General features: G+C 34.6%; 2 protein-coding genes across 5 annotated transcripts; both read right to left on the bottom strand.

Moving 5' to 3' along the window:
- Positions 1-455: 455 nt before the first annotated feature.
- LOC147386076 (serine/threonine-protein kinase ATG1c-like) lies at positions 456-11,697 on the bottom strand. 4 transcript variants are annotated; one of them, XM_086424212.1, is made up of 14 exons: positions 11,289-11,682; positions 10,830-10,871; positions 10,621-10,671; positions 10,023-10,097; positions 8,824-8,888; positions 7,291-7,384; positions 7,121-7,201; positions 6,882-6,990; positions 3,670-3,742; positions 3,195-3,571; positions 2,718-3,082; positions 2,254-2,530; positions 1,439-1,509; positions 456-1,134 (listed from the first exon to the last, which is right to left on the bottom strand). In XM_086424212.1, the coding sequence occupies exons 1-14, from the start codon at positions 11,367-11,369 to the stop codon at positions 895-897; spliced, it is 2,001 nt and encodes a 666-aa protein (XP_086280338.1). In that variant the 5' UTR covers positions 11,370-11,682; the 3' UTR covers positions 456-894. The 4 variants fall into 4 exon arrangements, with proteins under 4 accessions (XP_086280338.1, XP_086280341.1, XP_086280339.1 ...); XM_086424215.1 differs by having other exon boundaries at positions 10,526-10,671; positions 11,289-11,329; XM_086424214.1 differs by lacking the exon at positions 456-1,134 and adding an exon at positions 1,141-1,293 and having other exon boundaries at positions 11,289-11,697.
- An 8,755-nt stretch (positions 11,698-20,452) lies between these two features.
- On the bottom strand, positions 20,453-23,107 carry LOC147386075 (putative receptor protein kinase ZmPK1). The gene has a single exon (XM_086424206.1). The coding sequence runs from the start codon at positions 23,003-23,005 to the stop codon at positions 20,552-20,554; it is 2,454 nt and encodes an 817-aa protein (XP_086280332.1). The 5' UTR covers positions 23,006-23,107; the 3' UTR covers positions 20,453-20,551.
- Between the last annotated feature and the right edge of the window lie 3,441 nt (positions 23,108-26,548).

Genomic DNA, 26,548 nt, shown 5'->3' with positions numbered 1-26,548 from the left:
ACAATCATCATCACAGACCCAGAGAAGTCCACTTCAGCTCGATCCGCAGCAGGAAATCTCATCTTTTACCCTTCAGCTGTTTCAATGCGCTCTTGAAGAAACTGCAGCTGCTTGGGTGGCTTTGCCTTTTACCCCCGCCCCCTCGTGCCATTCTACAGATTGAGATGTCAAGTGTGATGAATTGAGTCATGCAAAAGAAAGCTGAATCGATGAAGTGCAGTCTCTTCGGAAAGAAAACTAGAATCCCTGCCAAGTACTTTGAACACTGGCGGAGATCATTTTCCAAATCCTTTTCTCATTTGTTTCCCGAAACTGGCTAATGTTTCATTTGATTTGCAGTTCTATCGTTCATGGGTTTATTAAATTGGAAGGGGGTTTGAGTGAGCTCTCCAGAGAGGGGGGGGGGTGAATTTCAGTAAATTGGAAAATCTTCCCATTTTTTTTTTTTAAAAAAAATTCTATACAGGTATAAATCGAGTTATTCAATCAGTTCTGATTACTAAAGCTTGTGTTGATCTTGATGTATAAATTGTACAGTATTTGAGATCCAAAATAGCTAAAACTTAAATATTGATTGTTAGATTCATGACAATGAGTTGGAAAGCCAAAAGAAAATTGGAATTAAAAACCATGAATCACAAAATAGAAGACTTTGAATCTAATACATGCCAGATTAAGGTTGGTTCTGGCGCAACACTTCACAAGTTCATTCATTTGAAAAGTTATCTACAAGTTAGAGAAATGAGCACATTCACACCATTCAATCCACCCCTAATATTCCTTGCGTGTCATCCAAGAGTTCGGCCAAAAGAATGCTGTACAAATAAATGATTATACAATAGTAACCATGTCCAGACATCCACCTAGGCATTGAAAGAAATACTTGGTTTGGTTTCAAGGTGGGCATTGTTGATCCTCACACTTGAGAATGGCCATCCTCTGAGACCTTGAATGCCCTTGCCAGTTATTCAGGATATCAATGTATTGCCGGAGCCGAAAACGGTCTGAGTTCGTGAGAGAGAAAGGAGGGTTGAGGATGAGGGAAGGTGCTTCCACTAGGAGGAAAAGTAGCAATCGTACCGCTTTTGAATATAGGGATGTTGCGTTCTCCATATCGCCCATCAGCTCATCAACCTGCCCCCAAAAAAAACAACTTGAGCTTTTTTCAACTGATTATTGCAATATTCCTTTTTGAGAATGTTGGTTTGGTTGCCAGCCTAGGTTTCTCAAAGGAGTGGCGCATGGAATGAAGAGCCTGAACCCCATACATGAGTACCATTTCATTCTGGCCATCTAAAACGAGGAAAAGAATTCCTTTATTCCTTCAAAGATATATTTAGACTAGAAAAAACCCAGTTTTTGCAATTAGCATTGTTTCAAAATTCTATGGGCCAATGCATGATACGCTCTTAACGGGAAGAAAGAGAAAAATACTCACAGCACCATTTCTGCCCGACGCAAGAGCAGATTGGAATATGATCTCCATTGCATCTGGCATCGCAGTACTTCCTGCAATCATGATGACGCTGATTTTCAAATATGAAAATAAGGGAACCAAACTGATTTCTTATCAATTCCCCATGCTTGTCAAAACATTATTATCAGAAATACAAACAAGTCAATAAAGATATGGGAGTTATGTTACCCCGAGTATATTAACATATTCCCCATGCATTGCAGGTATTATCGATAGAGATATATAGCAGTTAATGTCACCCAATTATGGATACAGATAAGGAAAAGGTACAGATCAAGCTACAGAATTTCCCAACCCCAAATCTTAGGGTACTGAGGCACAGCTACAAAGCTAAACTAAAATTCTGATAAATTAGATACATGGGACATTGGGAAGCAGGATTACAACTAATTAAATTTCCCCAAATCCAGAACAAATTCATATTCCATGATCACATCCAGTATGCTGATAGAATGCATTTTAATTTTGCTTTTCATTTAAAGCTAATTAGCATGTTTCACTCTTTATATATAACATGCCAAATGCAATGAAAATTCTAATATTTACTAAGTCTTATGATAAGGTTCTTCACAAGGTACTATTCATATTATAATATGTTTCCCAAGGACTCAATGCAGGGAAAAAATATTATCCAATCAGTACCCGATAGTACTAGATACCCACATCGGCATCATATCATGTCAATATGAATGCCTCCCTATCTGGGATCCCTGAAGAGCATTGAATCCTTCCTAGGTCGTAGGTAATATAGAATAAACATTGAAGGGCATACATACCATCAATAGGCTCTAGAGCATTAGAAAGTTCTTCAGCATGTCCAACTTCAAGAAGAAACTCCCTCTCAATCTGAGAGTCGACAACATTAAGACATTCTTGGATGTCAGGACTACTTTGCTTCTTGTTGGTGCTTCTCTTGACTCGAAGCGCTTCTTGAGTTGGACTTCCTTCAATAGCTGATGCAGCCTGTGTATGACAAATATGCAATGCTTGCTTCCAAATTGCCAGAATTACCAGTTGAATTGAGAAGGCTTCTAACTGCTTACCTGCCTCAATCTTTAGAAGAACAAAGATAAATACAACAAAGAAATCTTAATGCAGAAAAGGACTGAGGTATTGTTAGATAGACAATGAGTAGAGTACCAATTGACAGCAGCCATAGAAGAGGATTGACAACAGACTTTTATGGAAGAAAGACAAGGATACTGGTTCAATAGAAGAAGTTGGCTTCTTGTGACATTACCTTCTCATTCACTAATTCTGTGATGGTAGACGCACACTGTTGCAATGACCTAATTCTTGTCAGACAGTGAGCTGATGGCTGCTCCAAAGCATCTCCCATATCCATGGATCCCTGTGAAGTCCCAGAAGGTGCAGAGCTGTGGCTTCCCATGCTTCCAAACCCACACGTGTTGCTGATTGTTGCACCAATAATTGGCATCGGAGCACTTACTGCACTGCTTTTGTTTACAGATGCCATGGGTGAACTCTCTGATTTGCATGGTGAATGGTGTGGCCTGGATGCACTTACTGATGAAGATGACACCTCTAGTGGGGGCCCAGATACAAGGACATAATCCTGATCACTGAACTCCAATGAATCCACAACTGTGAAGTCCATGCAAATAAGACATTAATAATTCTATAGCAATAATACATTTTTGGAAATTGGATAAAGTAATATTGATACGAAAAAGTAAATAACCGGTAATCTTGGCACCTCGGGAAGAAGCCTTTGTTGTTCTTTGGTTGAAGGCTATAGTGGGTTCTTTCAGATCTTCATCTGAAGATCTACGGTGGTCAAGCCTAAAACCCGTACTTTCCACTTTATGCGTGACATTACCATATCTGGAAGCAATATCCATGTTGGTGGAAGTGTTATAAGGTACTGCCTTTTTATCAAGTTTTGTATCGAGAGAAAATCCATAAGTAGACCTCATCGAGGCCCTCCTCGAAGGAAAGGATGGGCTCCCATCAGGACCACTAGAATCGTCATCTAGAAGGAAAGGCAGACAATCCTCTTGAGAACTGTCATCTGCATGCCTCCCAAGACTGCATTCAGCTGAAGAAAAACCTTCTCCAGTCCTTGATGCCGTCCTACCCCAGCAAATAAAGTAATAATTCACCAAAAATATTGAATGAGAGTGTCACTAGTGGAAAGACCCAAGAATATATGTGATTGGAGTCTTGCTTACCTCAATCTGTCCTCTGGTTGGTTTTGGGAAAGCAAAGGGTGGCTAAAAAACTCTTCAAATGTTAACCGCTCCACTGTAGGCATGTAAATATGAGGAAACAGAAGAGTCGTCATAAAAGCGTTATCCCAACTCCTTGTAGCATAGACATAATAAAGAATAAATAATGGGCATTTATAAGAGCAATCTTCTTATGGACAAACAAAGATATGATCTTGACGTTAGTATCAAAGAAATCATGGGACTTCGTAGTTTGGAACATCAAGCAGTATTTGCCAGTTCCAATGATATTAGTAAAACTGTACATGCTAGCCTCACATCCAATAACATCTAGTTGGAGTTGGTATCTTTGTTGCATGAAGTGAAGAGGGCACAGGGGCACAGAAGAGCGGCAATGGTTGCAAACAAACTTTATTTCTTTACAGAGGTATGATTATAATATGTGTATTAAGAAAAATGATGGTCGAAATGACCATCAACGAGGAAAATGTACATCAGTTTAGCCCCCCATATTAAGAATTGAAAAGTCTTCAAAGAATATAAAACCCTCAATCATCTTATACAAAATGAATATAAAATTCAAGATGCTAATGATAATCTCTTGAACCAATTGCTCATTTCCTTCAAACATTCAAGAGTTTCTCTCCTTCCAAATGCCCAGCATATGGCGAAAGGTACTAGGTTCCTTCTTTCTTGAAAGATCCAACAATGCCAACTCTCAAATAAAGAAAAGACCAAAAAAGGATAACATCCAAAGAATACAAATGATGCCATAAAATACGACCACACAGATATGCAATATCATAATGGATAAAAATCTGATTGATTGACTCATCAGATGCTTTCCACATGGAACAAAAGTAAACTGAACTGAGACTTTTTGATTGGCTTGGCACCTGAACTAGAGAATTATAAACAGATTTGACCAAGAAAACCTTATCCCTTGTGACCTTTCAAATTAGCCAATCTTCCTCGCTAGGGAATATGGAAACGTAAGAATTAGATTCGTTAGATAATCAACAAGATGTATCTCCAAGTCTTTCAAATTCTTTTGAGGTCAAAATCCCAAGAACTATAGCATATAAGTATTGGATTAAGTTTCTTAACGATCCTGCTTCTTTGGTCATGGATGAGGTGATTCTTAGCATGATCAGATGGTTGAAGCAAGCATCCTAATGCAGGAGCTGTGCACAAAATCAGAGGCTGAAGGTCAGATTTCAAGGGAATTTTTTGCCCCTCATAATCAGGTCCAAGATTCATACCAAATTGGAAAATTCTTAAGCTCATGTATCATCACACATTTAGGTTATTATCTCAATGTAATGCCAGTTTCAGCAAGTCCAAGAAGGCCCAAAGGTCAGCCCATTGAGAGTACAGCCCTAAAATGATGTTTTCTAATGTTGGCCCAGCTCACTACAGGAGGAGACACAGGAATAGTGCCAGAATGAACCTCCAACAAACTACATAATTTACAATTTTTAGTAAAATTCCTTTTAAAAATTACATTAAAGGTCAAATCTTAAATTAGGTTTTGATAGCCAACAAGGTATTGACTCAAGATTGAGGTATAGAATCCCTGGTATTATGTGCAAGGTCGATTTGGAGAAGAAATATGAGCACATCAATTGGAGCTTTCTGAAATAATGATGGGAAGAATGGGTTCCAGACATAGCTAGATGGATCTTCTTTTTCAAATAGGTAACCGAAGCTTGAAAAGAGTTTTGTTAGGCAGGTTTTTATTTTTAATTGAGTGGTCAACAAGTATTAGAGTTGTTAGGAGGTGTTTTTTTTTCAATTGCCTGATTTGTATGTTAGTATATTAGATTTAGGAATTTTACTTTGTTTCTAAGTTATTTAAGACAAAACATGGAACATCCCACACCTCTATAGGCTGCAATCAACCCAGAAATCCAGATTTTTGGTGTTATTCCATGGATCCGATTTCCTTGAGCTGAGCAACTTATTCAACAATCCATTTGCTTCCAAAATCGTCAAGTGCATAATTTTGTTTGCCATTTTTCTAACCTAAAAATCAGACACATACATCCAGGTTTAGTCTAATTTACAGCACTTTTGAGCCAATATTCATACTGGTTTTAGAGTTATTTCAGTTAAGTATTTTAAGCCATATAGACCCTAGATAGAGCCCAATAAAGTCCCTAAACCAAGGTATTAAAATTTGATTTCGACTAATATTTTGGTCAGCTTGGAAATGAAAATATTTCGACATGTGTGGAAACAATTAAAATTTCGTGAAAATTATGGAAATAATGTGGAAATGATAGAAATAATACATAATTTTTGTTCCAACTTCATAAAATGATAAATCATGCATGAAAACATAAAATGAGGATGTAACAATAAAATTATTTCTTAAGTAATGGAGAAAATCATGGGTGGATTGATGAAATTTTCATTTCTTTAGATAGAATCTTAAGGTTGAACTGTAGGGTTAAATTTTACTCAGGTATTTGAAGATGACTGGCTTTTGGAACAAAAATCAAAAGGTTCTTTTTTTATCACAAGTTGTAGATGGGGGCATTTATATCATTTCACACTAGTCTATTAGAGAAGACAGAGGTCAAGGAAGGCACGTCAACAGTATGAAAACATTAGGGATATCAATAATTTTTGGGATTTGAGGTTTACCAAATGAGGTTGCTACTACGTTAATTGTACAATGAACAGCCACGTGTTAATTAAATGTGACCAGATGGCATCTTTTGAACAAAGACACACTCTTAGTGTTTGACAGCAAATCCCAACTCATTGTAAAAAGGAGGATACGCTGTCAAAATAAATCACGCTAGTAAATTGTATTCTCTACATGGCATGTTTCCATTGCTTCACAGCTTAAATCTTTATAGTCCAAAATAGCCAAATTATACTCTTGAAGTCTTGAATGATAAACCCACATATTTCACCTCTGTTTCTTGGTTTCAACAAGGTGAGGAAGACGTTAATCTCTCCGATGAAGATGAAGACGAAGACGAAGACGAAGACGAAGACGAAGACACTTATCTCTCTCTCTCACCTGTTTTTATCTTCTTTTAATTATTTATTTTCATTATTTAATATAAACGAAGTATTTCAGAAAATTGAAATATTTCGTGGAAATGGTCCCTAGTGAAATATTAGCATAAAGAAAAATTGTCATGGTCTCTAGCACTTACAGCTTCAATCAGAATCTTGACTGAGCAGGAAAAAAGACATACCTGGATTAATGCGTAACAACTTCTGACATAAATCAATGCAGTCAGAACTCAGATCCTTACTATCTGGAGGGAAACGCAACTCGTTTGACCTCAGAATGTTTTGCAGCAACTGCTCAGCAAGAGATGAGAAGGTTTATTAGGTTATGCCAAAGGCAGCATAATGACTACTCTACTAAATGAAACTCCAAGTATAGTACTAACTACTTTAGACAACAGAATATGAAAGAAAGTACCCAGACCTGAATTTGATTATTTCCAGTGAATGGGGTTTTCCCAGTTACAAGCTGAAACAGGATAGCACCAACACTCCAAAGATCTGCCTGCGTATCCAGTTCAAGGTTAATGGAAGAACAGCTTGAGAAAAAAAATTTGATGGGAACTATTACACAGAAAAGAGTTTCAATGTCACCTTTGCATCATACTTTTGGAGTTGCATTATTTCTGGAGCCATATAGAGTGGTGAACCACACAGTGTTTCTGCTAGGCCTCTCGGTTGCAGAGACCTGCCAAAAGAAAACTTTACTGTTTGAACCTTAACTGGAAGAATCTTCAAGAACCTTGAACAGGTATTAGCGACCTCAAAAAGAAAACTCTTACATCTCACAAGAAGAAAAAATGGCAATTGCGGAAGCTACCAAAATAGCAATTCAACTATATATAAGATTATTCCCCACTCATTCAGGGGAAAAAAAGAGAAGGAAAAAAAAGAAGAAGAAGATTAGAGACTGCTACGAGAGGACAAGGGTGACAAGGAGCAGCATCTTCACTGAAGACATAATATAAATGAGGAACTCTCTTCTCAAGCTATCACTGTTTCTTCATTTTCTTTTTATTGAAGTTTGTTATTTATCAAAAGCAATAAATCTACCAACAAAAAAAAGCAATAAATCTAAACAAGACAACATTGACCAACTGTCAGTTTCTTTTGACAAGTCTGGAGTTATAATTCCTGAGAAGGATATATAAGAGTCCGAAGTGGGATCCTCAGGTTTTAAGGTCGTGTTCTCTTAATTCTATTGTCCATTTCCCGTCAAGTTAGTCATCCTCCCCCTAGTGCTGAAAGTTTGGAAAGCTCACATTCCTCCTAGAGTGAAATTTGTTTACTGAGCAGTATTATTGAATAATTGACTTAACCAGCTAGGGCTTAAAGCAGGTCAGGTTCGGGAAGGATATAGTATGTCCATATACATATCCGATTTTTTATCCGGATCCATATCTGAATCTGAATTTGACTTCAATCCCACTAACTAAAACCATATCCGAACCATTTTATTTTAATTAAATCCATATTCACATCCGATCCGACCTAATTAATTAATTAATTCAGGTAGGATAATATCAAAACATTCAAGGTTATTTCAAATAAAATTGCTAAAATGTGGCAAAATGATGATTTGAACTCAAGACCTCTCCATTTTGAAGAAAGGCCTTGACCACTACACCCAACCATTGTTGGTTAATGAAAGATAGTTTGAAAAATATAAAAATATACTTGCAAAGTAATATATCATTCGGATCTTGGTAGATATAGGGATGGATCTTTATACGACCTGGATCCGACTCGGATCAAGGGACATCTACCCATATTTTAATTTGGATATACTTGAAAGAACCAAACCCACTAAATTCGGATTCGGATCACTCGGATTTCGGATAAAATTTGTCCCTTTTTAAGCCCTATAACTAGCCTTCAATATTGGAACCCTCGTTTCCAAATATTTTTCAGCAAGCCAAGAGAAAAAAATATTTTCATTCGATATGCTTCTGCAAAGGGGCTTCATTTAATATCCTTGTACACGAAGCTGTTGTATCCAATAATATTGACCAGCTAAATTGAAGGTCACAAGTGGCAGAGATCCTTTTGTTGTTTCCATAGTATTCATAAGGGGAAAAACAGCAGGACTAATAATTCTTTATGTGAAAGAACATATTTATATCTCACCTTGCAAAGCCAAAATCTGCAATTTTCAGTACAGAATGGTTGTCATTTGTGGAGAGGAGGAGATTCTGTTACAGAAATGAGAGATATCAGAAAATATTCACTGATGCAAGAGAATTACATTTCAAATAAAAGACCTTGACATTACTAAAACTCCAACCAACCATGTTGAACTGAAACTAGAGTTCCACATTTCACACTAGACGAGAAAACTACAAAATTATGAGGTTTACTTTAATGGCTAAAAGGCACAAGCAGTTTATACATCTAACAGCATCTGTTGTGCGCTTTGGTAGTGAATGATAACAATCTGTATTTTATTAACAAGGTGTGTATTAAGTACAGCAAACATAATTAATGTACATGGGGGAACATAAAAGGGCCAGCAACCAGAATAAGGTTGTGCAACAAAAATAACTATACAACCTTTAAGGCTAGGCAGACTATACAAATTGAATGAAAGCAAAATTAGAGGTCAATACAATTGCATTCTCATATAAGAAGATAAAATCCCAAATACTGGGGTCGGCAAGACCAGTCACTTTCTCCATTCAACTCTTATGAACCATATCCTCAGCCATGGCTGTCTCTTAATATCCTTATAATTTCCATCCACGCAATTCATGGCCTTCCTCCCTCCCTTACAGAGCCTTCACTTGCACATAGTACTGTTAACTGATGATGCTGTTGATCTTTTATACACATATCCAAACCATCTCAATCGACTTTCCTTATCTAATCTCCCATTTGAGCTATACCTGAATGTCATCTCTGCTACAATCATTCAATGAACAAGTTTCTCAACTGCCAAACACTCAGCTCTATAAAGCATGGGTGATTCATGTGGTACTGAAGTACTGAATGGAGCTTTATTTGATTTTTTTTTTGTCAAAATTTCCTAATCCCTATATCAAGAGTTGAGGTTCCATGGTCATTTCTAACATACTTCACCAAAAGCAATCTGATTTTGGGCATCAAACAACCCAAAAAAACTATGTGGTTTCAACACTAAAACCATTACAGAAAATTTAACTTGCATAGCACCAAAACAGTGTGAAAAATTTACTAAGAAGTTATTATAACCATCACAGAACATTTTACCTTAATTTGGAAATGTCATACTCATCATATACCATAATTTACAAGCAGAAGATTCTGATTATAAACATTTTTTTAGTCAATTAGCTGGTAGAGATGCTCACACAACTTCCAAAGTCTTCACAAATCCAAGAGTAGAAGGGATGCTCCCATTGAATGAATGAAAAACATTTGAAATTCTGAAAAATTACAAAAAATAATATTGCAATAGTTAAATTCACAATAATGACAAAAACTAATAAAAGAAATAATTGATTCCGAACAGAGAAGGCTTAAAACATACAAGTGCTTGGTGTTGAGTAACAAATCCAGACTAGGAATATTCCCACAAGAGACGGGAAAAAATAGAAACAAAAAAAAAAAAGAGAAAAATAATAATATATTACAAAGAAGGCATGTGTCAACAGAGACATCCTGTAATTCATGATGGGGATAACGGGTGGCAAGACATGGATCATAAAGTGTGTGCCCTTAGCATCATTTTCTATTATGATCAATGGAAAAAGGGCTATATATTTTGAAAGTTCTAGGGGCATAAGTTTTTGGCAATCATGTCTTCTTGCAGAAAATTAAATTTCTATATAGGACTTCTAGTGAAAACACTTACATAGGAATTCATTTAAAATAAGTTCTAGGTGCTTTAACAGAAGGTAACATCTATGAATATGGCTGGGAAACCAGCCAATTGGGATAGGAATCAACCTCAGGATCGTATCCAACCTTTGATAAGTGCAAAACATTATAAATCTTTCCCTGATATAGAAATATGTATAGTGTGAGAGAGAAGGAAATATCTTAAAAGGAAATAATACCTAAAAAGCAACCCATCTACTTGATGGAGCAAAAAAGTATAATCAATCAACAAAAATTCAATCACCCGTAAAATATGAGTCCCTCTGTAGAAAAATTACCTGCTCTTTGGGACCAACTTGTTTGGATGCAATGCTCCTTAACTGCACAAGTTAGAACATTCGGATCAAGAAAACTAATATTTAAACTAAAAAAAGAAAAACTCGTAGTGATATACGAAGTTAAAAATATCATGTAAGTTTGTGCAAAAACACCCACAACAGAAATCATAGCTGCAACAAAAGGAACCTCCAAGTTTTTGAATATCCAAAAAATAAAGATATAGTACAAGGTAGCTAAGCAGGTTTCACTATCAAGTATAGAACATATTTGGACAAATTAAATTATCAATAAATAAATGTTGAAGTTATAAGTGATTGGAATTCATCTAGGTGCATTTAAAGGTCAATCTAATTTCAGCTAAGAACCCATTTTATAACACCATCATAAGATCGATTATGCTTAGATGAGTATCACAATTCTAAATTGCGGCTCCTGATTAATGGAAAGAGAAAAGGTACCAGCATTGAAGCATGAACACCACCCCTCTGCAACTGTTGAAGAAAGCAACTATTGCCGCTAGTAGAAATGTCCAGCTGCATGATGAGTCTTTATTAGCTTAACGAGATGATTAAGGTATAAGAAATTATAAGAAAATGGCCTCTGATTACTATGAATATTCCTATAATTAGAAATCAACGACTGCCATTACAATACTAATACACCAAGTCATAGTTTAGGAAATTTTATATTTTAATCAAAGCCTAACAACTGGATGATCACAACTATCAACAAATTGTATCCTTTCATATTCAGTGGACCTAATAAGAAGCTGCTGCCAATACCAACCGAAACAACGTCCTTCAATGACCTGAAAATTTTCCTTACTACTATTTCATTTATACATGTTAATAAAAATTATATCTTTAAAATAGTACTAATAAACTATTATTACCTGATTTCCATATCAGAAAATCTGGACAATGAATCGAAATTCTAAAACAGTAGTTTACATTGTTAGCTCCGATTTTCTCGGTAGAGCATAAAACCCCATTTTTCGGAGCTCTTTAGGTGGTCCACGTCCACGATTTCTTCATCATGTCTCTTAAGGCTTAGAGACGTGACCCACTAAGATATCTGTTTGTGGCAACAAACCAAAACGTGGTCGAGTGCTTGATGGAAACCTCCAGGAGCGGATTTACAGTGGGGGCAATTGCCCCCACAAGAATTTCTAAACTTAATAGGGAGGTATTAATAATTTGAAAATTTTTTTTAACATTCTACTGCTTTGCCCCCACAGAAGTTTTGAAAAAAAATTTATTTGTAATTTGCCCCCACAAAAACTTTTAACATTCTACTGCTTTGCCCCCATAGAAAATCAGAAATTTTTTCTATTTGTAATTTGCCCCCACGAAAACAAAATCTTGGCTCCGCCCCTGGAAGCCTCGACCAAGTTTGGTTATAAAAGGAACCGTTTGGTCCCCAAACTCCACACTCTATCTTAATCTTCTTTAGTCTACACCATCTAACGTGAGTGTATCCAAGTTTGGAAGTGCCAAACGAGACAGAAAATCAGTGGAAGGTGTGTGTGTGAAATCAATGGTCGGAGGTATGGATTTTGGGCATTATTTTCATATTTTGATTCTCTTTATTTTTATTTTCGTATTTGAGAATCAATATTTAAGTTTCAGATTTATTCTTACATTTGGTATCAGAGCCTCCATAATCTCTGTCATGATATTTATTTATTTTTTTATTGCATTCTGAAATTTGCGATTCTCGGATTTTGGATGAAAATTTTATTTTATGCTTATTAATGTTAGAAATCATAAGGATAATGGATTTTTAAATTTTCTGTATTTTTTAAACAATCTTTTGGAGTTTTATCTGATGAATTGTATCAGATTCAAATCGGATAGATATCTGATAGAAATCGGATCGAAATCGAATAGATATCGAATAGAAATCGGATAGATATCAGATAGAAATCGGATCCAAATCGGATCGAAATCGGATAGATATCGGATAGAAATCGGATCTAAATCGGATACAAATCGAATAGATTTCGGATAGACTGAAAATTGAAGAAGATAAATTTCTATAAATAAAATAAATAAATAAAATAATTTCTATAATTGTTTAGGAATTTATTTAGTAACATGCCTATCTTTTATTTATTTATTTATTTATTTTTGCATATGATCTTCAGTTTGTTTAATGTATGCAATTTATTCATATTTATATGTGTTTGCATGAATTAATTATTTTGCTTAAATTAATTATGCAAAATTTTGGATGAAAAATTTATGCTTAAAATTATAGGATTGATTATGCATAATAATGACATGTTAGTTTCAGTTAATTTTATATGCAAAATAATTTTTTAAGCATAAATGAATAATGTCTAAGTGATAATTTTAGTTAATTAGAGAATACCCACAGCATCTTTAATTAAACAAAACTATAATTAATTAGGATCACATAAAGTTTATTTAGATATTAATTGTAATTAATTATACTTAATATAATAAATTTTATCCCACAGAAAATTTTATTATATTTATTTAATTAATTAGGATAAAATATCAAATTATTCATAACTTACCCACAGGAATTATGAATTAATAATTTGGTAGTTTTATCATAAAGTTTAATCTAAGATAGAATATATATCAAATTATATACCTTGTATAATTATGAATTAAATGAATAATTTGATTTATTCTATCATTAAGAATGATTGAATCTTTTGAATTAAAAATTTAACCCACAAGGAATTTTTAATCATTAAACTCAATTTTTAAGCATGATTTGCATTGGTAAAACATGAAATTATTTAGGTTTCAATTTTAACATAAACATGTAATTTTTAATTTATGCAGCTTCACAAACTACGAATTTTTCTGATATCCGATGTGATATTCCTGAATTAAAGGGTGATAACTATAAAGTATGGAAAGAGAGAATTCTCCTTCACTTAGGATGGATGGACATTGATTATGTTATTAGGAAAGACGAACCACCTACAATTTCCGATACCAGCTCTACAGCGGACATTACGCTTTATGAAAAATGGGAGCGATCTAATCGCCTCAGCGTAATGTTCATTAAGATAAAAATCTCTGCTGGTATTCGTGGTTCTTTAGATCAGCATGATAATGTCCGGGACTTACTGAAAGTCATTGATGATCAATTCGTCACTTCAGAGAAGGCACTCGCAAGTACCCTAATCATGAAGTTCTCATCCCTATGTCAAAGGTGTGCGTGAGCACATCATGCATATGAGGGATATTGCGGCTCAATTAAAGAATCTCGAGGTTGAAATGTCGGAATCCTTTCTGGTGCACTACATTTTGAATATCCTTCCGCATCAATACAGGCCCTTTAAAATCTCTTACAATCCACATAAAGATAAATGGTCAATTAATGAACTCATGACCATGTGTGTTCAAGAGGAAGGAAGGCTAATGATGGAACTGGGTGAGAGTGCAATGCTGGCTATGCGAGGAAATGGTAAATTTCAAGCTAATAAAAAAGGGAAAGGTAAAATACCTCCCCAAACTGATATCAAGAAAAATTCCAAGTATTTCTTCTGTAAAAAGACGGGACACGTGAAGAAGGAATGCACCAAATTTAAGAAATGGCTTGAGGATAAAAGTAATTCAATCTCATTTGTTTGTTATGAATCTAATATGGTTAATGTAAATATTAACATATGGTGGATTGATTCTGGATCAACAATCCACATTTCGAATTCCTTGCAGGGTTTACAAAACCTAAGGAAGCCAGTGGGAAGTGAGTAAAGCATCTTATCCGAAAACAAGATGGGCTCACATGTGGAGGCTGTAGGGACATGCTGTTTAACTTTGAGTAGTGATTTTGTTTTAGAATTAGAAAAGACCTTTTATGTTCCAAGTTTTTCTAGAAACTTGATTTCAGTTTCAAGACTTGTACCTTTTGGATATTCCTTTCACTTTTCAGAAATATTATTTAATTTATTTTATAAATCTGATTGTGTTGGGAATGGTATTTTGTCTGATAGTCTTTATTGCATTAATTTACAAAACAATACCACTTATAATGCTATACATGTTCAAACTGGTAATAAAATATGTGTTATTAATGAGGATTCCTCTACATTATGACATCAGAGATTAGGTCATATCTCCATAGAGGGGATTAAAAGATTAGTAAATGATGGAGTATTTAGTACTCTAGATTTTACTGATTTTGAGACTTGTGTGAACTGCATAAAGGGAAAGCAAACCAACAAGTCAAAGAAATGTGTTAATAGGAGTTCGACCATATTAGAAATCATACATACTGATATATGTAGTCCAGACATGGATTCACATGATTAGAAATACTTCATCTCCTTCATAGATGATTATTCACAATATATATCTCTACATGTTTCATAACAAGAACGAAGCATTAGATGCCTTTAAAATCTTTAAGGCTGAAGTAGAGAAACAATGCGGCAAACAAATTAAGATCGTGAGATCAGATAGAGGTGGAGAATATTATTGTAGATACACAGAGAATGGACAAGCACCTGGGCCATTTGCAAAGTTTCTTCAAGAGCATGGGATTGTTGCCCAATACACCATGCCTGGTTCACCGGATCAGAATGGTGTAGCAGAAAGAAGAAACCGAACATTATTGGACATGGTGCGGAGTATGTTAAGCAACTCTAATCTTTCTAATTCTTTGTGGGCTGAAGCACTTAAGACGGCAGTGTATATATTAAACCGAGTTCCAACCAAGGCTGTTTCTAAAACGTCATCTGAATTATGGAAATGTTGGAAATCGAGTTTGCGACATATGCGTGTTTGGATTGTTCACCAAGTGTTGCTCCCATTGTGAAGGGTGATAAGTTCAATTTGAACCAATGCCCGAAGAACAATCTTGAGAGGGAACAAATGAAAAACATTACATATGCTTCTACTGTCGGAAGCCTAATGTATGTTCAGGTCTGCACAAGACCTGACATTGCATTTATTGTGGGAATGTTGGGACGATATCAGAGTAATCTAGGTTTAGACCACTGGAGAACTGCAAAGAAAGTGATGAGGTACCTTCAAGGAACTAAGAATTACATGCTTATGTATAGATGGACGGACAATCTGAAAGTTATTGGTTACTCAGATTCGGACTTTGCTGGCTGTGTTGATTCACGCAAATAAACATCAGGTTACATTTTTATGATGGTCGGTGGAGCTGTATCATGGAGAAGTGCCAAGCAGACCTTGACTGCCACTTCCACTATGGAAGTCGAGTTCGTTTCTTGTTTTGAGGCTACTTCGCATGGTGTATGGCTTAAGAGTTTCATATCTTGGCTTAGAATTATGGATTCTATTTCTAGGCCATTGTGAATGTATTGCGACAATTCAACTGCTATTTTCATGGCTAAAAACAACAAAAGTGGAAGTCGAAGTAAACATATCGACATTAAGTATTTAGCTATAAGGGAACGTGTCAAAGAAAAGAAAGTGGTCATTGAGCACGTTAGCACTGAATTGATGATCGCTGATCCTTTAACTAAAGGCATGCCACCATTGAAATTCAAGGATCATGTAGTAATATGGGACTTGGTTCTATTATGTAGTTTTTCATTATATGAACAATGTTATTTAATGAAACTCTTCTAATTGTAATGTTTCTCATATTTATGTGCACCTTAATTTATTTTGAGAAACTTCATTTGTGTTGGACCAGAATAAACATAGGGTTTATTCATTAAGAAATGTTACCACATTAAGTATAATATTAAGAAATAAATGCATTGTAATACATGGAAGATGATACTCGTCATTAGAGGACTTATCGCCATGATTCATGTATTCATTACTTAATACAGATTATCGATGGGTTTAAGATAAGACATTTGCATTGTGGACCAAGTGGGAGAATGTTAGCTCCGATTTTCTCAGCAGAGCATAAAACCCCATTTTTTGGAGCTCTTTAGGTGGTCCACGTCCACGATTTCTTCATCACGTCTCTTAAGGCTTAGAGACGTGACCCACTAAGATATATGTTTGTGGCAACAAACCAAAACGTGGTCGAGTGCTTGATGGAAGCCTCGACCAAGTTTGGTTATAAAAGGAACGTTTGGTCCCCAAACTCCACACTCTATCTTAATCTTCTTTAGTCTACACCATCTAACGTGAGTGTATCCGAGTTTGGAAGTGCCAAACGAGACAAAAATCAGTGGAAGGTGTGTGTGTGCGAAATCAATGGCCGGAGGTATGGATTTTGGGCATTATTTTCATATTTTGATTTTCTTTATTTTTATTTCCGTATTTGATAATCAATATTTAAGTTTCAGATTTATTCTTACATACATTGGACAAACAATTGCAAAGTCAAAAAATCAACTCAATCAAAAATTGAGTTTACATTGGATGGTTCTACCAAAATATCGAAAGTCAGAAACTCAATTTTGATCGAGAAGAACCTCATAGAAATGGAAGAGATGCGAAGGTTAATAGAAACAAAACCTTACAAAGCTCGGACCAGCTGAACCATGTTCAGATCAAGCCAATTACATCTCAATTTTCTAGAAGATTCAGATCAAGCCCAAACAACTATAAATGTTGAATTTTCATATATAAACCACAGAAAATGAGAATAAAAAAAGAATGCTTGAAATTAGGATCATACATCGAAAATAAATAGAAATCCTTTTGAGAGCTTGAATTTTATAAAAACATTACTAAAATTCTACTCAGATTCAGCTTTCCCCTCCAATGATCGAGCAAGAACAACAACTGGAACTTGAAATTCAATTGAATCCGCTTTTACGTCAAGATGTGCGATATGAGGTCCAATCTTGACGCCACTCCAGCATAGCTCAAAAGGTAATTTAGTTTAGAGGTTGAACAGATGACCAATTTTAATAAGAAAAGGATGTAGACGAAGATGGAGTGTTTAGGTCTTTTTATCTTTTCTAGTGCATGTCGCCATCTTGAAAACACGTCCTGTGTATCTGATGTGAGTGGTCTTGATGGACGAATAAGTGGTTCATATGTTTTTGGGGGCGGTTCAATGGCCATATGAAAAAACTTTCGTTTTTCAAAATAAGAGTTAGAGGTTTTGGATTGAGCTGATTTTTTGCAAGGATGGTCATTATGGTGAAAAGATCATCCTCACAAAAATCAGCTCAGTCAGAAACTTCTAAATCCATTAAAAGTGATTTACAAATTAGTGATAAAAATTGGTAAAAAATCGACGGTCCACATTCTAAATCACTTTTAATGGGGTTAGAAGTTTCAGATTGGGCTGATTTTTTTTTTTTTTTTTGGATGATCTTCCCATCATAGAGATCATCCTCACAAAAAATCAGCTCAATCCAAAATTTCTAACCCATATTTTAAAATTTTATTAAAACGAAAGTTTTTACGTATGTTTTCTCATATGGCCCTTGAACCTGACCCTATGTTTTTTCTTTTAATTTTATATATCTTTGGAAGACTTATGGAGCGAGAAGGTCTTTCTGTGCATTCAATTTAATTTCCTAATAGCAAATTTAGGAAGGTGCCTGTATATTCATATCCAAATTTTTTATAAAAGCTCAAGTCAAATTCATAGGCTTGACACAAAAATTGTATCTAAATACCCCCTTAATTTTTTGGGTGGACTTCATATTTCATTTAATAAAGGAAAAATTATAAATAAAAAAAACTAAATATAATAATTATTTAATAAAAAAGTACAAATTTAGTAAAAATTACAAAAAAGGTAATAAACCGGCAATGCAAGGGCGGTTTTTTTCTCTCTCCATTTTATTCTCATTTTTTATTTTTTTAATTTAAAAAAATCGAATTTTTTACACTCTAACTGGCCATTCAATGTCCTCTACATTTTCTCTCCTCTTTCTCTCTCTCTTGTGTTTTTTTAATTAAAAAAATCAAAAAAATTTCATTCCAATCGGCCATTCAATGTCCTCTAAATTTCTCTCTCCTCTTTCTCACTCTCTTATTATTTTTTTAATTAAAAAAAATCAAATATTTACATTGCAATTCAATGTCCTCTACATTTCTCTCTCTTTTTTTTTTTTTAAAAAAATCAAATTTTTTTCATTCCAACCGGCCATTCAATGTCCCCTAAATTTCTCTCCTCTTTCTCACTCTCTTTTTATTTTTTAATTAAAAAAATCAAATGTCTACATTGCCATTCAATGTCCTCTAAATTATTTTTTTTTTTTCAATGTCTAAATTTCTCTCTCCTCTTTCTCTTTCTTTTTTTTTTAATTAAAAAAATCAAAATTTTACATTCTAATCGATTTTTTCATTTAAAAAAGTGAAGAGAAAAATTCATCGGACATTGAATAATGGTCATTTCATTTTTTAAAAAAAACCTGAGAGAAATTCAAAGGACATTGAATAGTTGTTTAGAATGTAAAAATTCTTTTTTTTTAATATAAAAAATAGAGAGAGAAAGAGAAAGAGGAGAGAGAAATTCAACGGACATTGATTGGTCGTTTAAAATGTAAAAATTTATTTTTTTAATTTAAAAAATAAAAAGAGAAATTTAGCGAACATTGAATGCCGTTTAAAATATAAAAATTCGTTTTTTTTTTTTTTAATTTAAGAGAGAGAGAGAGAGAGGACATGGAATGGCAATGTAAACATTTGATTTTTTTAATTAAAAAACAGAGAGAGAGAGAGAGAGAGAGAGAGAGAGAGAGAGAGAGAGAGAGAGAGAGAGAGAGAGAGAGAGAGAGATTTAGAGGACATTGAATGACTGGTTAGAATGAAATTTTTTTTTTAATTAAAAAAACAAAAAAGAGAGAGAAAGAGGAGAGAGAAATGTAGAGGACATTGAATGGCCGGTTAGAGTATAAAAAATTTGATTTTTTTAAATTAAAAAAATAAAAAAGGAGAAAAAAATGGAGAGAGAAAAAAACCGGCCCTTACATGGCCGGTTTGTTACCTTTTTCATAATTTTCACTAAATTTGTATTTTTTTATTAAATAATTATTATATTTGATTTTTTTTTTTTTATAATTTTTCCTTTAATAAATTCCTCTTACCCCCATTCAATTATTGAGATGGAGGATTCAAATTATTGGAAATCAACACCTAACAACCGTCAAGATGAATAATTATAAATCATCAATCCCAACATTTGAACATCAATCATTGAAATCAACAATTCAAATTGTTAAGTCGAACTTTTACAATCATTGATATCAACAAGTGGGTAGGGTAATGTTGGGTTGAATAAGAAAAGTTTGGGTAGAACTGGATCTTAGTGTTGGTTGGGTAAATGTCCTATGCTAAATGTTGGATTGAATCAGAAAAGTTTGGGCAGAGCCAGATCTTAGTGTTGGTTGGGTAAGTGTCTTATAGTAAAAGTTAGGCTGAATCAGAAAAGTCTGGGTAGAGCCGGATCTCAATGTTGGTTGGGTAAGTGTCCTACAGTAAGAGGAGTAGTTATGAACCCTTTAGACTATCCCCATGGGGATGGTGAAAGGAGGACCTCAATTGGTAGGAAAAAAAAAAAACCCACAACCCCTTGGGGTTATCCTGTGCTTCAAAGCAGTCAAAGATTGAATGTAATGATACAATAGACTAAAGAAACTTCATTTCTTATATCTTGTTGATTTTTGTAACAATTCCTTACAATAGACCAAAGAAACTTTATTTCTTATATCTTGTTGATTATTGTAACAATTCCTTACAAAATTTATTCACTTAATGAAGAACAATGTTTAAACTCACCTACATCTATTGCAAATACAAAGAAACAGACACATTATTATATGTGTTATGTGCATGAATTACAACATCTGTGGAATATGGACTTCGGATTCATCTTCAACTTCTAGAAGAGCTTGGACTACTGAAGCCATGGTCGGTCTCTTATTTCTGTCGTCTTCCACACAGGAGATGCCTATCATTACCATTGTTGTTGCCTGGTTCAAGTTGAGCCGCCCATTCAATCTTGGATCCATCATATCCTCAATCCAAGATTCTTTTCCATTGTCAATTTTCCTCTTCGTTACTCTAACAAACCTCCTTAGCTCTGTATCCTCTGTGCCATCCTCCACCACCCAATTCGAAAGCCGAATGCCCTTCACAATCTCTAGAAGTACAACCCCAAAGCTATAAACATCTACCTTAGCTGTAATAGGAAGATTCATGGCCCACTCTGGAGCCATATACCCTTTTGTTCCTCGGATCCGAGAAAACTCATAACCAGACCTACCTCTCTGAGACAACTTTGCCAGACCAAAATCTGCAATCTTCGGTTCAAAATTGAAGTCTAGAAGTATGTTTTCAGGCTTCACATCACAGTGGATAACCCACTCTAGACACTCATGGTGAAGATAGGCAAGACCCTTGGCTGCCCCTAATGCAATTTTAAACCTCTCCTTCCATCCAAGCAAACGAACAACAATATTGTTGCTGCCATTGCTACTGCTACTACTGACGATGTTGTAGAACAAATGCTTGTCCAGTGACCGGTTCTCTAAGTACTCGTAAACCAAGAGCCTGTGAACCCCCTCAGAACAGAAACCCCACATTCTCACTAGGTTCATTTGGTTTATTCTCCCTATTGTGCTCACTTCAGCCCAAAACTCCTCTTCTCCTTGAATCACATCTCCAAGTTTCTTCACCGCCACCACTCTATTATCCACCAAAACTCCTTTATAAACAGCCCCAGAGCCCCCCCTACCAAGCTCTTCCTTGAATTGTTTGGTTGCCTTCTTTAACTCAGCATAAGTGAACTTCCTGAACTGATTGAACATTGCACGATATCCATCCTCCGGTGATCTTCGCTCGCTTTGTCTCCTGTAAAGGAACCACCAACCCAAAGTAACAAAGAGGAACTCAATCACTCCAATGGCTAAAACAAACCAATAGAGATAATTCCATTTAGTCCTTGAACTAGCAGTTAAAAATGTAACGGAAGAACCCATGTCAGGTACAACTTCACTAGAATTGCAGGTAGGCTCGAATCCTTCAAGAACAGTTGCGTTGGGTGTTTCTACATTTCTGGGCATTTTCAAATGTATTCTGGCGTCGACATTCTTGTACCCATTAAAAAGGGCACTTTTTATGTAACAATACCCCCCACCTATTATCTTGTAGTTGAATGCCTCACAAGTGCAATCATTCAAGCAACGATTCCTACAAAATTCTAGTGTCTTGGATTCAAGGTACTCCAAATCAAATCCATAGAAATCTGTCCCGGGAAGCTCCACAAACTTCTGGAGTTGGTTGCAGGTGCGTTTGAACTTAGGCATGCAACCTTTGTTCCAGTCACTCGGGTCACTCCTCTCGAAACCTGGAGGGCATGAACACATGGGTTTCGGAGTATAAACACAAATTCCATTTCTTCCGCATAAACCATGCACACGGCACTGCTGTGTGATAGATTGCCATGAGATTACCCATGATCCATTTAACTCATTCAAGCTATAGAGTCTAAGATTACCATCGTAATCCATAGTTAACCTTCTCTTAATCCCAAAACCCATATCAGAAGCATTAAAATCTAGTTGATCACTGGATGAAAACCTGCCCATTTCGTTGAGAAAAGCGAATCTACTGCGGTTATAAGCTGTTCTACCATTTAAATATATAGTAACATCAGGATTTGGCCAATACACGCTAGAAGTATCTGGCCCATCATACATTAATTTCAAAACATTATCATTATCAAAATAGAAGCTATAATAACCTGACGAGTATGCCCCCTTTGCCTTTTGAGAAATCAGTTTCGTGGCCTTGGTGATGGGTTGTAATGGGAGGAGAGTATCAGTAGGAGAATCAAAGCTTTCCCATTGAATTTTACCATCTGAGTCCTTTAGAACGAGATTTCCGTTGTTCAGGAGCTCAGCTCTATCGATCTTGATATTGACAGTGTTGGTGGACCAAACAGTCGAGCCATTAAAGTCCATTAGGACCATGGCTCCGTCCCCACGCAATAAAACTCTCGAGCCTCGTCCGTTTACAGGTTGGTCTCGGTTCCCCATCCAAACAACAGTTTTGTCTGCAGAATTGGTGAACCAAATTGAAAAACAATAAGCATTTGTGCCCACCTTATAAAATCCACAGGTGTAGGTTTTGTCTAGGGAGGTGAGAAGGTCCGAATTGTCCTCAACAGATAGAGAAGAGCCTCTATACAAAGAACTCTGAGGGTTGGAAGATGCTGAGGAAGAGTGAAAGCAAATGAGGCTGATGAGAAGAATGAAGGGAAGGACTAGAGAGAGAGATGGGTTTCTCATAATTTTAGAGAGATGGATTTGGAGCTTTGGGTTTGATTGGTTAAGGGAAGTCTGTTCTTCTGTTGGTGATCAAGAAATTGGAGAAGAGGAAGATATATGAAACATCCTCTTTGGTTGCATGACAACGTCACCCAAATTTATATAATAAAAAAATAGGGAAAATTATGGGAAAAAAAAATTATTTCTTAAAAAAAATCAAATTTATTGATAATTATAATGAGGATACTATTTCGGCTATTAAACGGCCAATCAAATTCTCTCTCTTTCCTTTTCTCTCTCCTCTCAATTTTTTTATAAAAAATAAAAAATTTGACCGCTCAACTTCTCTCTCCTCTTTTTTCTCTCTCCTTCCATTTAAAAAAAACGAAAATATTATATTCGGCCATTAAATAACCGGTCAAATTCTCACTCCTTAAAATTCTCACTACTCCATTTTCTCCCTCTTTCCATTAAAAAAAAAAAAAGGAAAAATATATTTGGCCATTACATGTTCGGTCAAATTCTATAAACATCTATCACTTCTTTTCATAATATATTCGACCATTTTTTTTCATAATTTCTCCTATTTTATAAACATCTTGATTTTAAGATGATCTAAGATCTTGATCTTATGATCTTAATCCTAAGATATTGATGTTGATCATGATCGTGATCGTGATGATCAATTTTTTTTAATTGATTTTTCTTTATATTTGAATCTATTTAATGTGATATTTGGTTTGATAAGATTTGTCTAAATATTATTTCAATGATAGATTTAATGGTTTTATGTGATTTTGTTTACTAATTTGACCGGCCATTTAATGGTTGAATATAGGAGAAATTATGGAAAAAAAAAAAAAAAAAACTAAATTGATTGATAATTATAATGAGGATACTAATTTGACCGTTAAACAAAATCGCATACAACCACTAAATCTATCATTGAAATAATATTTAGACAAATCTTACTAAATCAAATATCACATTAAATAGATTCAAATGTGAAGAAAAATCAATTAAAAAAATTGATCTTGATTACAATTTAATCTTGATCATGATCATGATCAACATCAATATCTTAGGATCAAGATCAAAATTTTAAAATCAAGATCTTAAATCATCTTAAAATCTTGATGTTTATAAAATAAGAGAAATTTTGAAAAAGAAATGTTCGAATATATTATGAAAAGAAGTGGTGAATGTTTATTCAATTTGACCGGCCATGTAATGGCCGAATATATTTTTCGTTTTAAAAAAAAATTGGAAAAAGAGAAAAAATGAAGAGAGAGTATTTTATAGAGGAGAGAGAATTTGACCGGTTATTTGATGGCCAAATATAATATTTTCGATTTTTTTAAATGGAAGGAAAGAGAAAAAAAAGGAGGAGAGAGAATTTTTAAAAGGAGAGATAATTTGACTGGACTAAATTTTTGTTTTTTTTGTTTTTTAAATTAAGAGGAGAGAGAAAAGGGAAGAGAGAGAATTTAACTGGCTGTTTAATAGTCGAATTAGTATCCTCGTTATAATTATCAATAAATCTGGTTTTTTTTTTTTTAAATAATTTGTTTTTTTAATTTTTTTTCATAATTTTCCCAAAAAAATATATTAAACTTGAAATTAAGAAAACAAACCAATGTGTCCGTGTGAGAGACGGCGGAGATGAGTCCTTTACATTATTATTATTATTATTATTTTTGAAAATTCTTTAATACTCATATAAACAGTTTGACGTCGTGTTGAATTGGAGATGAATCCAATACTCATAGTTTAGTTCAGTGGAGCAAACTTTTATGTTTTGGTTCCAAAAATTTCCTTCCTTAACAGGCTCATACAAAAAGGTTTGAATGTTTGACCAAGTCATGATGGACCTAATCCCTTAAATGGGTATAGTAAGTCTTTTCTACCACGATGAATACTTAAAAGAAACAAAGTCCGATCAAAATATATATATATATATATATATAGGGTCAGGTTCAAGGGCCATGTGAGAAAACATATGAGAAAACTTTCATTTTTCAAAATAAGGGTTAGAGGTTTTGGATTGAGCTGATTTTTTGCAAGGATGGTCACTATGATGAGAAGATCATCCTCACAAAAAATCAGCTCAATCAGAAACTTTTAAATCCATCAAAAGTGATTTACAAATTAGTGATAAAAATTGATAAAAAATCGACGGTCCACATTCTAAATCTCTTTTAATGGGGTTAGAAGTTTCAGATTGGGCTGATTTTGTTTTTGGATGATCTTCCCATCATAGAGATCATCCTCACAAAAAATCAGCTTAATCCAAAATTTCTAACCCATATTTTAAAATTTTATTTACCGTCGAAAGTTTTCTCACATGTTTTCTCACATGGCCCTTGAACCTGACCCACATATATATATATATACTTAAATCAAATGAATAGATGATTATCTTTACATTTGATTTGATTTAAGCATTTTTCATTGGAATTTTCTTTTAGCGAATTAGTATAAAGTAGTCATGATGAGTAGGTCAAACATTCAAACTTTTTGTATGTTAGGGGAGAAAAGTTCATGGGACACATCCATTTGTTCCCATTCAACCATGATAAAAAAATATTAGAATTGCGATAATCTTACCTCCCACGTGGCACACTCACTCGATCCTCCTAACAAATTCGAGAATTGTAAATATGTATGTCTCGGGATATACAATTGTACTTCTCCATAAAGAAATAAATAAAATGAATCTCGAGAGATCCATGTATCTCGAGACATACAGACGACTCCAGAACTTATCACGTCAAGAGGGTCGATTGAGTGTGCCAGGTGGGATAGCCAAATTATCACAATTTAAAATATTCAATAGTGAATTTTATTAATAAAATATTAAAATTAAATGATTGAAAGTCATGAAAAGGTGCCTTTAATTTAGTTGGTAAAAAGTCTTTGAGTGGAGATTATAGATATATATAGATTAATTTCGCAAGGCCGTTGAGTTACAAATCTCATTTAAAAAAAAAAGGTTTTACAAATCTCATTAAAAAAAGGTTTATGGGGGGGAAAAGATGGTTAAACTATGTGGTTCACTTATAATTTAAAGGAGATGGGAGTAAGAAAGAAGACATGGTTAATTTAGGGTTTGTTTGAAACCAACAAATTACGCAAGAGAGTCGAGTTGGCATGAGTTTGAGCAACCAAACATGAAAGTATTCTTAAATCTCCCAATCAACTTTCGAAAGTTGAACTTGTAAGAGTTGAACGGTTGAATGTACAACCCTCACACTCAACTGAAGGTTTCCAAACACACCCTTACTGTGTGAGAGAAAACTTTTTTACATTCGTTTCTCTTTAAGCCAGGTGAAGTAATTAAATTTTAAAAATAGCAATTTGTACCATAATAGGAACATATGAGAGATGAGTAAGCAAAAGAAAGAAGATTTGGGGTGCGGTCACAAAAAACAGAGAATGACTACCTACAATCTAGGTACATTACTTTAATTTAAAATTTTGACATGTTATGACTTATGAGTGAAAGTTAGTGTGGTAATAAATGTGCACCTTTTTTTTTATCCTTTTTCTTTCCCAAAGCCCTTG

The sequence above is a fragment of the Akebia trifoliata genome, chromosome 14, assembly GCF_017979445.1.
Source record: "Akebia trifoliata isolate Shusen 1 chromosome 14, ASM1797944v1, whole genome shotgun sequence".
In the NCBI taxonomy this organism is placed as follows: Eukaryota; Viridiplantae; Streptophyta; class Magnoliopsida; order Ranunculales; family Lardizabalaceae; genus Akebia; species Akebia trifoliata.
This window is presented reverse-complemented; position numbering and strand designations above follow the sequence as displayed.

Bases quoted from the DNA above. Each gene is read 5' to 3' on its own strand.
- LOC147386076 (XM_086424212.1), bottom strand. From the start codon at position 11,369: ATGCAGCTGGACATTTCTACTAGCGGCAATAGTTGCTTTCTTCAACAG. The intron at 3,083-3,194 runs GTGCCAAGATTA...TGGACTTCACAG, and splicing joins AACAAAGGCTTCTTCCCGAG to TTGTGGATTCATTGGAGTTC. The intron at 1,510-2,253 runs GTATGTATGCCC...TCATGATTGCAG, and splicing joins TGCTCTAGAGCCTATTGATG to GAAGTACTGCGATGCCAGAT.
- LOC147386075 (XM_086424206.1), bottom strand. From the start codon at position 23,005: ATGAGAAACCCATCTCTCTCTCTAGTCCTTCCCTTCATTCTTCTCATC.